This window comes from Enhydra lutris, unplaced genomic scaffold (assembly GCF_002288905.1).
Source record: "Enhydra lutris kenyoni isolate GAN:26980312 unplaced genomic scaffold, ASM228890v2 scaffoldscaffold22, whole genome shotgun sequence".
Classification (NCBI taxonomy): domain Eukaryota; kingdom Metazoa; phylum Chordata; class Mammalia; order Carnivora; family Mustelidae; genus Enhydra; species Enhydra lutris.
Window position 1 is genome coordinate 10,312,348 of NW_019154106.1, and position 11,776 is coordinate 10,324,123.

Below are 11,776 nucleotides of genomic sequence, written 5' to 3' on the forward strand. Positions count from 1 at the left end.
CGATTCTGGCCTTACCCTCCATCAGCTCTGCATCTAGTCCTCTTTAGGCTTCCCTGCACGTGATCATATCCCTCCATATCCCTCTGCCCTCCCGAAGGGACTGAGCTGTAACTGTGGACACACAGCCGATCTCCTACGGGTGGTCACTGCAGGGCTTGGGGCTGTTTCTGGCTCGGGTGGCAAGACTGAGGTCAATGCCAAACCCCCCAACCCTTATCCTGGCTCCGCGAGAGAAAGCCCATCAGTCCTCCAGCCTCCTACTAACACCTCTATTGTTCCCCCACTGGCCCTCATGGGTGGGAGTTCTCATTTGTTTCTATCTTGGCCTTCTATCCCAGGGGTCCCCCACAGGGCCTGGCACATAGTAGGTGCTCAGTAAATGTGTGGCAAAGGAAAGGATGCTGGAGGAAGAAACATCACTGTCACTGATGTCTGTCCCACCGGAATAATGGCAGCACGAAGGGCTGGGACAGGGTGTTGTTTTCCACCTTTGATGCCTTCTTCAGACTGGATCTCCCTCCCTCTGCCTTATGACTCCTGCTGCCCCCATCCTGCGCCTCCACCTGAGGTCTCCAGGTGGTAGGAAGTGATGCCTTCACCCTGAACTTCCCAGACCATGGCAGCTCACACCAAATGGTGTAATGGCTGTGTGCCTGGAGGAGGCTCAGGCTGGCATGCCCTGGGAGGCTGAAGGCTCTGTGCACTCTGGGTCCCCTTTGACATGGAGTCAAGTCTCCCCAGGACAGTCTCAAAGGGCAAGGGAAGGGCCCTGCTGGGCTTCCAAGGGGTGGGGAGGGCTCAGGCGTCCACGTGGGTCCATGACTTAGGAAGCAGGACTGGAAAGGACACTGTAGGTGTGGGTGGCAGCGAGTTGGTGGCAGGAGTCCTTTGCCTGCCTTGCATGGGGGGGGCCAGAGTGGAACCATCTGAGTTTGAAGGGCGTCACTCAGAGATCCTCTGCAGCGCAAGGCCATGGCCAGCCGGCCTTTTGCGGTCAGCAGAATAGAATCTATTTTTACGATCCTTTACCATGCCTCTGAACGTGGAGGTGGTGGCTACTGGGGATGTAGTCACGAACTTGCCCTTTTGTCTACAACACACGTCTGCCCCTTCTTTTAGGGACTATCCCTCCTCAGCTCACGCGGCCCGGTGGTTGGGTCAGAAACTGTCAATCACACCCATAGCCCCGGTGAGGCCACATGACCAAGTAGAGCCAATCAGAGTACCCCAGGTCCGGCCCGCAAGGGTTGGTCGAGGGCTGGGCACATGACCCGAGATGGACCAATCAGAGCCTTCTCCGATACTAAGCTGCTCTCCAGGGTTTCTTCCTTTGGCTTTGCATCCCTTAAGGCTAGAAAGCCCCGAGGTGGGCAGGAGCGAGGTCCTTCCGCGCTCGTAGAAGACTGAGGAAAGAAGCTCGCCGGAAGAAGAGGATCAAATATGAGTGAAGGGAAAGAAGAAGGGAGAGAAAGAATGAGCAGATGGTTTTGATTTCCTGGGTCACCGAGCCCTGTGGACCTGCTCTGGCTCCTGCATCCTGGGTCCCCAGTAGCCTTCCGGTAGTTCCCCCAGCTGGCACTGGTCTCCCCTCACGGGCGGTTCCCTGCTCGATTCTGGAGTCCTGCCCGATTCCGATGCAACCCCCCATCCCCGATCCAAAGAGAGGCACTCGTTCACGTCAGCACTATGGAAAATGAGGTCTTTTAATTCTCTTCTGAGAGCGGGCTTTGCAGAGCCCCAGACAGAGCTCCGGCTGGCCCCGGGGCAGGAATGCCCCGAGTGAGTGCGTGTGCGTGTGTGTGCGCGCGTGTGCGCGTGTGCGGGGCGGGCGTGGCTGCTTCCTGAAGCAGCGCCCGCATTTACACGGCAGGAGCCAAGCCAATTGTGTTGTTTGCGCGATCGAAGACAGTAAAATACAGCCTCAGGAAGACATCACCCAGAATCCAGGAGTCCGAGAGCAAGAGGCCGCCTCTGCCTTCATCAAAGTTGCTGTAGCAGGTGCCCTGGTGATCCTGGAGGAGACGGAAAGTCACCCGTCAGCCCGAGCCCTCACCTGCAGCCCGCCTTCAGCGCCAGTCCTTCTCCGCTCCATCGCCCTCCATCGCCCTCCTTTCCCGGGAGCCACGTGGCTGTCTCAGCAGCTGCAGAAGTGGGGGGTAGGGGGTGGGGGGTGGGGGGGGCGGGCGGGCAGCCAGGAACCAGAACTGCCTGCAGCTCCCCTCACTCTCTGCTGTGTCTTTCCTGTGACTCAGGCTGGGCTGTTCCCCTCTGTGGAGAATACCATTCTCTCTCTCCTCCCCCTGACCTGCTCCCTAAGACTGTGCTCAGCCCCTCTCTAAGCAGCCTTCCCAGCCTCAGGGGGGCCCTTCGTGGCCACCCAGCAGCATCCGCAATGGTGTGGCTGGGCCTCCAGCGGGGGCGTCTTCCTCTCTGCTGCTATGCCACATTCCTGCAAGTCCCAGATTTGAGGACCAGACCCCAGGGTTGGGTCCTTACCTCCCGGATGTAGGCACTGGCTGGCACTGGGTAGTCGACGCCGTTGATGGTGAAGACGATGTCAGGCAGAGTGTTGATGGTGTCACAGTTAATCATGTACTGTCAGAGAAAGAGGGAGAGAGAAGTTTGGCCCAGCCGATCCTTCCATGTCTGGAGAGCCCAGAGTGTCCCTGCGGCATCACCCGTCACCTCGCCACTGTAGGACTGCTTGGCATCAATGATCTTCTGGATGTTGAAGACAATGTCAGATGGGCCAATCAGCAACGAGGTTCCGGTGTCAATAATGGCCTCACAGCCACCATCACAAGCAATAACTTCTCCGTTCATGGAGATGCTGAGAGACAGGGGGATAAAGCAGGTAGCAGGATCACACTGGGGGCTCCCGTCACTACTGCACTCTGCCTGGCTATCTCCAGAACAGTCCTTCAGCACGTGCTTGCCAGCTGTTTCCCTTTGTTCTGATCATACTGACCTTTGAATTCCTTCAGTTCTTGAATGTCCCAGGCTCTCTTGTGCCTCAGGGCCTTTGCATATGCGGGTATCCCTTTTTAGAACCATCCCCACTCCCTTTGTCTGGCTAATTTCTCCTCTTCTTCCAGGTTCCAGCTTCACTGTCACTTTTTTAGGGAAGCCTTTCCCCCAGACTCAGTCAGCCTCCTCTCTCGGTCACCTTGGCATACTTTTACTCATTTCTGGCATGTATCAAAATGGTAATTCACTGTTTGTCTGACTTGTTTCATGTACATCTGTCCTGATAGATGGCAAGCTCTGTAGGAGCAGTTTCTGTCCTTAGCACCTCTCTCAAGTGTCCAGCACACAGCAGGTGCTCGACATATTTTTGTTGAATGAATGAATGAACCAGTAAGTGAGGGAGGGATGAGAGACCCCTCTCTGGTGTCTGGCTCATTATGGGGCCCACGTAGTGAAGACGGAGGTTCTCTGAGCAGGTTCTTAGAATGACAGGAAGGGGGCCACCGGCTGCTCTCCACCAGCTCCCAGCGTGGATGCCGGGGGCAGGACTCGGGCAATGGGAGCTTCCAAAGGGCATTTTAAGCTTTTGTCTGCTGGTATCTGGAACTTGTCAGGGAGCGCAGGGCTATCAGAACCTGTGGGCGATGTATGTGTGTGTCTGTGTGTCTGTGTGTGTGTGTGTGCTTCTGTGTGCATGTGTGTGGGCATGACCTGGGGCTGCCCTCAGAGGGCCAGGCTTACCTGTCCATGGTTAACTGCCAGTAGAGGGGTCTGGAGACGGGCACCCAGTTGAGGTCTCCGCTGTAGTAGGAGTGGTCCACACCGCCAAACATCACCACGCTGCCCTCTTCCTCCTTTCTGAGGGGGGAAGTGGGAAAGGGCTCATTGTGAGGGGAAAATAACTGGGGGGTGGTAGCTTTTTTCAATCTTAGCAGCACACCAGGCACCGTCTAAGGGTGTGCTTCTCATGGCTCACTTGTCCACACATCACAAAGCCCCATAGAGTAGGCTCTCCTCTGCTGTCCATTCTACAGACAGGAAGGTTGCGGCACAGCGGGGTGGAGGTCTGGCTAGTGGAGGGTGAAGCTGAGTCCGAACCTGGGCTGGCTCTGACCACCCCCTCTGCCGTTCCCCTTCGGCGATCAGAGCACTCGGCTATGTGGTCAGGGGCCATGTCAGCCAGAGAGGTCTGGCCTGTCCTCTTTCAGCAAAGCCGAGTGTCTAGGCTCACACAGGGTGCGGGCTGCACAGCCCCACCTCTCTGCTGTCCCTGTTTTGAAATTCCCAATACTTGTAAAACAAGGGGCCTCCTATTTTCATTTTGCATTGTTCCTGCAAATTATGTAGCAGGTCTTGGGAACTCGCTAAGATGTTAGTGGGGGGGGGGCACAGAACCCAAGGGGAACCTTGCCCCTGCCTCCCTGCCAGGCTCCATTTCCACTCCCTCCTCCCCAGTGCTCCAGCCCCACTGGCTCCCTCGCTGGGCCTCAGGTGCTCCTTCTGACCATGGCACAGGTTTTTCCCTCTGCCTGGGACTTTGCTCCGTAGCCCGGCTCTCTCCCATTCCAGAGACCTCATTTCAGAGAAGCCTTTGCTACAGCCCATTGATAGCCCCCTTCCTGGGAAATCTTGTGCAAAGCTCCCCTCTGAGCCTCGTTTCCCCCATTAGTCAAATGAGGGACTTGGACTGCAGGAGTCAGCAGAGTTTTCCTGTGAAGGGCCAGATTGCCATGATTTTAGGCTTTGCTGCCTAAGGATAGCTCTTGTGACTGTTTCATGCCGCCGTTGTAGACGAGATGGAAACAGCCACAGACCAGATGGAAACGAATGAGCGCGGTTACCTCTCAATAAAACTTTATTTACAAAAACAGGGGGCGGGCAAGAGTTGCCCCCCCGCCCCCCCTGCCATAGTTTGCTTCCCCCTAGATGAGGCTATCTCTCCAGAAACTTCAAGATCAAGTAGTTTCCAATTTTTCATGTGACTGGAAGCATCTTATGGCTTATTTGGACAAAAAACTCGTCCAGCCCAGACTTACTTGCTCAAGTAGAAGGCGAAGAGCTCTTCAGGAATGAGACCTTGTTTCCACAGGTTGTCGAAGACGGGGGTGGTCCCTCCGAGGCCAAGGCTGGGGTAGCCCAGGCCCAGGATGCCGTCAAAGACTGCATATTCCATGAACCTGCCGGGTTCCCTCAGGCTCAGGCCAAACGCCTGGGATTCGTCAACGAGGCCCCCGAACTGTGGGAGAAGACGGTGTCACCAGGGAAAGGTTTGGAAAGCGGGGCTGGGCTAGGAGATGCCACTAACAGCATGGAGAAGAACGGAGGCCCTCGGGGACCTCAGCTGGCTATGACAAGCCAGAACAGAGACATAGGTTCTGTGTGCCGGGACCCCGTGGATTTTAACCCACACCTGCTCCTCCTGCTGACATCATCCCTCTCTTACAGGTGGGGAAACAGACTCAGAGTGCGACCAAATTGTTTCCGCTTGAGGACACAAGGAACAGAGAGGAGGATAGTCTCCTTTGGGGCATGACTATGGTCTGATGACAGAAGTAGAGTGAATCCATTGCAATTCATGTGGATTCTTCATCTGCCCAAGGGGAGAAGCCTGTTGTACCACGTGCCGGCAGAGCTCTTATGAAAATTCTGCCTGGGAAATACGCTGGTGTGTGTGTGTGTGTGTGTGTGTGTGTGTGTGTGTGTGTGTTCAGGCACTTTAGGGGAGGCAGCTTATAGCTTTTATTAGAGTCTCAGAGGCCCCCAAGGATCAGGATCCATTTTTTAAGCCCCCCACCTTCTGTGGTCCCTGCTTCTTTGCCTGAGTGCCTGGAGCCCCCATCTACACCCGGAGACCCCACATCAGCTCTTCTTGTTCCCCCAAAACATCCCGCATCTGTGTGAGTCCTGTTTCGCACCCCCGCTCTGCCACTTAGCAGGTGCATGACCTTGGGACCGTGTCCCTCGGTTTGCCCATCCTCGTGATGGCGGTGACAGTGCCTGCCTCGTCGGGCTGGTGCAGGATCAGACAAGTTCTGGCAATGAAAGCACCCAGCACCGTGCCTGCCACAGTCTGAGAATATAAAAGTGGGCAGTTGGGGGCGCCTGGGTGGCTCAGTGCGTTAAAGCCTCTGCCTTTGGCTCAGGTCATGATCCCAGGGTTCTGGGATCGAGCCCCGCATCGGGCTCTCTGCTCAGCGGAGAGCCTGCTTCCTCCTCTCTCTCTCTGCCTGCCTCTCTGCCTACTTGTGATCTCTCTCTGTCAAATAAATAAATAAAATCTTAAAAAAAAAAGTGGGCGGTTGGGGCGTGTGGGTGGCTCAGTTAGTTGGGTGTCTGCCTTCAGCTCGGGTCATGATCCCAGGGTCCTGGGTTGGAGCCGCACATTGGGCTCCCTGCTCAGCAAGGAGCCCTTCTTCTCCCTCTCCCTCTGCCTCCTGCTCTCCCTGCTTGTGCTCTTTCTCTCTGTGTCAAATAAGTAATAAAATCTTAAAAAAAAAAAAAAAAGTGGGCAGTTTTCCTGCACCTCTCCATGTTTCCAGGAAAATCAGCCTTGAGCTCACCATGGGGAAAGGAGCTGCAAATCACGCCCCCCAAGCCGCGCCTGCATGATGACCCACTCTCTGGGTTAGCTATTCTAGGATTCCATGTGCCGGGGGAGGCACTATCTCTCTAGGGACCCAGTGCCCCAGGGCAGGCAGCCAGCTGCTGGGGGACTTTGGCAAAGACAGGTGCTCCCACCTGACCCTACCTTCAGTCCTATTAGCCCTCATTGCTCCCCAGGCCAGCCTTCCTCAGCCTCTGGTTTCCACGTTACCTGAACGGTGTCATAAGCAAGAAATCCTGACATCCTCCCAGAGCCATACTGGAGGTGGATGGGCCGTCCCGAGATCCGGAAGGTAGAGGACAGCAGAGGGTTGAAGACATTGTGATTAGCTGCAGACACAGGAGGTGAACATCTGTCAGCTTGCCAAGGACAGAGGACGGGGTGGGGGGGGCCCGAGATGGGGGAGCAGGCACTCACTGCAGGCAGGGCTGGTGCAGTGGATGGAGGGCACCCACAAGTCCGACGAGCCTGTGTCAAAGATGACCCTGAACTCCTGTGGGGGCGTTCCAATGCTGATGGTGCCGACGTAGGCCAGCTGCAGGGGCCGGGAAGGGATGGTTAAGGCAGGTTGCCCTAGTCCTCCCTGACCCCCAGGTGCCTGCCTCCATCAGGTGTCCCGTGTCTCCTGAAGTCAGCTTTCAACCACCCGGCCTTATAGCCTCTACTCAGGCCAGTGCCTCATTTGAAAAGCTCTTCCGTGTCCCCTGCAGCTCACTAAATCCTTTCCACCCACTTGGCCTAGCTTGAGTGCTTCCTCCTCTAGGCAGCCCTCCTGGGTCACCCCAGGCCACTTCTTTTAAACTCAAAACTTAACATCAGTACCATGCAGGTGGCCCTTTTCCTTGACCTTCGTTTATGTTCTGCTAGTCTCTCTGGCTGGGCTATGCATTCTTGGAGAAGAGATGGGAAGTTTTGTTAACAATAATGATAACTGTAGGTGCTCAATAACTTTTTTACCGGAGTCTTTCTTGGGGCTGGACCTGGTCACCATAGACCAGGAGTTGAGGGTGGGGGTGCCTTCTCCTCTGGGGATGCCATCCCTGTTTTCCAGCGTCTCTCCCTGCAGGAGCCCCAGCCCTAGCATCCCTGCTCGCACCTCCAGATGACCTCCAGCCCTTGGCCAGAGCCCTAGGGGGCTCTCTGGAGAGCCATCCCTGCCCCTGTCCCTGCCCCTGCCCTGCCACACTTACATCCAGGTAGTTCCTCATAGGTTCGTAATATACCCCCGGGTCTGGATCTGCAGAGTCCACAAACTTGTAGGCCAGGTTGTAAGGATGCTTCTCAAGGTAATCGCGAAGCCTGTCTTTCTCCCTGAGGTTTTCTCGCATGGACTTGATCCTTGTCAGAGGGATTCTTGAAGCCGGCATCGGGAAAGAGAAACAAATGAGAGGTGGCGATCTCTCATTTACAATGTAACTGCTACTTCTCATACTGTAATCCTACCACATATTTTCCAAACATTTTTAGGATGTCATCTTATTGAGGGAGGCCACCCAACACAATGGAAAGACTATGGCAATAAACTTAGGTTTGAATACAGGTTTCTGTTGCATAATCTTGCATAAGCCATGTGGCCTTTCTGTGCCTCAGTTTCCCCACCTGCAACAAGGTGGAATGGTAATAACCCCCTCACATAGAATGTCTGGGGTGTTAAGCAAAATGGTGGCTATCATGCACCTGGCTCTTGACGATGGCAGTCGTCAGTATTGCCACTATCGTCTTACTGTATCTTTCTCAAAGAAGCCCTGGGAGGGAAGTAGAATGGAAATCATCATCCTCTTTTTATAGAGAGTCAGTGACTTGGCTATGGTCATGCTGCTTGTTAGAGGCAAATCTGGGCCTGCTAGTAGCCCTGTTGATCTTTTTTCAGGGCTCAACCAGAAGAGAGAGTTTATGAAGGAAGTGAGGCGATGGGGAATAAATTAGAGAAATTAAGAGGGTAGAGTAACTAGGACTCAAACTAGAAAAAATAAGAGTTTTTCATGCAGAGAGACAACCAAAGAGACATATACATATGAAAATGGAGTGAGAGCAAAGAGAAGACTTAGAAACAAATGAAGGAGAAATGCTGTTCCTAGACAGGACCATGCCTACAGTTGCACAGGTTGTACACTGAACAATTCCAAGGGGTGCCATTTCTCACAGCTCATAATATATGACTGGCACTCCTGGAGTTGTACAACCCTTCAGGCCTGCCTCAAGACATCTGGACCTCGCAGTGCACCTAGTAAGCTACTGATCAATAAATGGAAACTGGAACTTTAAGACAGTCTGGGAATGATGATATTCTCTCCTCTACCCATGGATGGGCAGGAGAATAAGAAGGCAAGAAAGAGCCCAGAAAGAGAGCTGGTGCCAACTGCAGTCCCTGTACTTACGTGACTAAGCATTCTGAGAGGGCCACCAGCCCGAGGACCCCAAACCACTTCATGCTTTCTTCTCGGGTTCTGAGCACGCAATGGCTGGCATGAGTGGCTTGTTATATGTGCTGCGATCTGCCTCAGTCGTGCCCCTGAGGGTTGCTAAATGAACCTGATAAGACATATGACCCTCTCTGATAAGATCTCTATCCCCATCAGTGTTTGTGAGGAGGGGATTTAGAAAATTCACAGAATACAGAGATTTCTATTGTGATCTCTTCCTTGGGGCTTGGCTGGGGAAAAAAAAAAAAACACCAAACAAGCAATCCTGAACCATAAATTCTAACAAAGAGTGGGGAGACTCTTCCTATCTTGGAGATAAAGGTGCTGCTAATAACATGCTAAAAATAAATGCCAGGTGCTATGCTTGACTTTCCTGATCTCGTGCGGTCTCCCCAGGGCCCGTGAGGTGTGCGCTGATATCCTCGTTTGGAGAGGAGATTGCTAGGAGGAAGGTGGGGGCGGGTCAAATGTCACCACGAAGACACTGAGCATACAGGTGACTTTAGGTGGTGGGATAGTACAGACCAGGGGCACTCAGGATGCCACTCTGCATGTCACCATTGCACAATTTTAATGCTAGAAGCAAAGGAATGCATGCATCCAGGAGACCTGTTATTCATACAGCAAACACTTACTGGGCCCCCCCCCGTGTGCTGGGGCCTTGGCTAGAGGCTAGAAAGTCAAAGTCAAATAAGACACAAGTGGTCCTTGGGGTGCATGGCTGGCTCAATCAAAAGAGCAGGCAACGCTTGATCTCGGGAGGTTGTAAGTTTGATCCCCACATTGGGTGTAGAGATTACCAAAAACAAAAACAAAAACAAAAACAAAAAAATCCACAAAACACTAGTAGTCCTTGCTTTCAGGAAGTTTGCAGTCGAGGACACAAACTCACGATGCGGGAGGCGAGGGAGATGAATGGAAGGGCTGGACGGGCATCATGGGCACCGGGCAGCACGTGCCCCACGACAAGGAGGCAGTCTCTCCCCTGCTCCCTCCAGCAGTTGCCACGCCTGGCTAGCGATGCCAGGCTGGCCATGTTTTCAAGAGATGTCTGGAGTCTGTTTGTTTATGTGAAATCCTTATCTTCAAATGAAAGCAACTACTTCCCTAAAAAAAACCCCAAAATGAAAACAGACCCACAAATGTAGCATGAGCCAACTCAAACAGCTATGGGCTATAATCACCATGTAGGCTCTACAGGTTTTTATTTCCAGCCTAGAGTAGAGTGGGAGTAGAGTGCAGACTGAGGGGGTGTTCAGTTCATGCTGGTTGGATGAATGAGAAACTGAATGTATCCCAGCCATGTGAGTTTTCCTTGCATTTGTAAAGCAAGACCACCAAGGTCAGATCAACCAACAGACTTACCAGTAACCTCCATTTGCTGAGCACCTGACATAGCTCCCCATGGGATCCATACCTTGAACCATTTTGTCTGCCAAACCAAGTGCACAAAGGAAAAACTAATTTTTAAGTTGGTCAATCAAAGAAGGTTAAAAAAAAAAAAAAAAAGAGTATCCAGAACTTCTGCTTGGCCTGAGATGAACAGGGCTACCTATAAAACTGGTATCATTCCAGTCAAAGTAAGGAGAATGGCACTTTATGGCTCCTTCCAAGACTACTGGGGACACTGGGGTTCCTCTGTGAGATCTGTCCAGGCCTGACCGTTGAGTAGGAGGCTGGCCTTGTCCCAGGCCTGGGGGGCAGATGGAATTGGGGAGGCACTCCATCTCACCCCTCCATCTTCCACATTGTTAAAATTTAGTTTTGGGGTCCAAGGGATTTGACAGCATCTAGCAAATCACACACACACACACACACACACACACGCACGCGCGCGTGCGCGCGCACCCTTTTTAATGTAGTGATTTTACCTCTAGGATTCTAACCCAAAGATACGTTTTGACAAAAATAGGAAACTCCTGTGAAATAATTCAACCAAATCAATTTTAAAGCTCTAATTGGCTTTTGAAGACAATTCGCAGATCCGGCAGCATCCTCTAGCAAATAGAGGGGAACTCCCGAGGCATGTGTACAATGTGGAAAGTATTCGTGGAAGGAGGGTGGGCCAAGAAAGTTACCAGCAAAAGAAGATTTTCCAGGTGAGACTGCTTTCCCTTGGGGGGGAATGAAGTAGTCTTATCAGACAGATGGTTTCATCTTCCTTGAGGGGATGGAGAGGGCCCGTTTGGCCGACTCACTGGCGCGTGTCGGAAAATTCCTGACTGGCCAGTTAAGATACCTTCCTGGGGGAGGTTGAAACCGCAGTTAGATTAGGTATTAAAGCTTCCACTGGGGACTTGGCCTAAGTGATGCCATTTTGGGCCTGTGATTTTTTTCTTTTTTTTAAAGGCGTATGCACGAGCTCTGTACTGCAACGTTATTTGCAAAAGCCAAATTTATTTATTTGACACAGAGAGAGAGCAAGCGAGCACAAGCAGGGGGAGTCCAGGCAAAGGCAGAGGGAGAAGCAGTCTCCCCACTGAGCAGAGAGCCCAATGCAGGACTCGATCCCAGGACCCTGAGATCATGATCTGAACCCAAGGCAGGGGATTAACCCACTGAGTCACCCAGATGCCCACGGTTATTTTGAAACCCCGAAATTAGAGGTTAAAGCTGGTAAATTAGGGGCACCTGGGTGGCTCAGTTGTTAAGTGTCTGCCTTTGGCTTGGGTCATGATCCCAGAGTCCTGGGATCGAATCCTGCAGCAGGAAGCCTGTTTCTCCCTCTCCCACTCCCCCCTGCCTGTGTTCCCTCTCTCGCTGTCTCTGTGTCAAATAAATA

General features: G+C 52.9%; 1 protein-coding gene across 1 annotated transcript; it reads right to left on the reverse strand.

The window, feature by feature from the left end:
- Positions 1-1,687: 1,687 nt before the first annotated feature.
- LOC111150162 (pepsin F-like) lies at positions 1,688-9,005 on the reverse strand. Its single transcript, XM_022507557.1, has 9 exons — positions 8,950-9,005; positions 7,762-7,924; positions 6,989-7,106; positions 6,782-6,900; positions 5,004-5,203; positions 3,709-3,825; positions 2,686-2,830; positions 2,497-2,595; positions 1,688-2,012 (listed from the first exon to the last, which is right to left on the reverse strand). Exons 1-9 carry the CDS (start codon positions 9,000-9,002, stop codon positions 1,860-1,862), a joined length of 1,167 nt encoding a protein of 388 aa, XP_022363265.1. The 5' UTR covers positions 9,003-9,005; the 3' UTR covers positions 1,688-1,859.
- Between the last annotated feature and the right edge of the window lie 2,771 nt (positions 9,006-11,776).

Bases quoted from the DNA above. Each gene is read 5' to 3' on its own strand.
- LOC111150162 (XM_022507557.1), bottom strand. From the start codon at position 9,002: ATGAAGTGGTTTGGGGTCCTCGGGCTGGTGGCCCTCTCAGAATGCTTA. The intron at 5,204-6,781 runs GTAACGTGGAAA...CTTCTCCCACAG, and splicing joins TTGCTTATGACACCGTTCAG to TTCGGGGGCCTCGTTGACGA. The intron at 3,826-5,003 runs GTAAGTCTGGGC...TTCCCCCCTCAG, and splicing joins TTCGCCTTCTACTTGAGCAA to AAAGGAGGAAGAGGGCAGCG.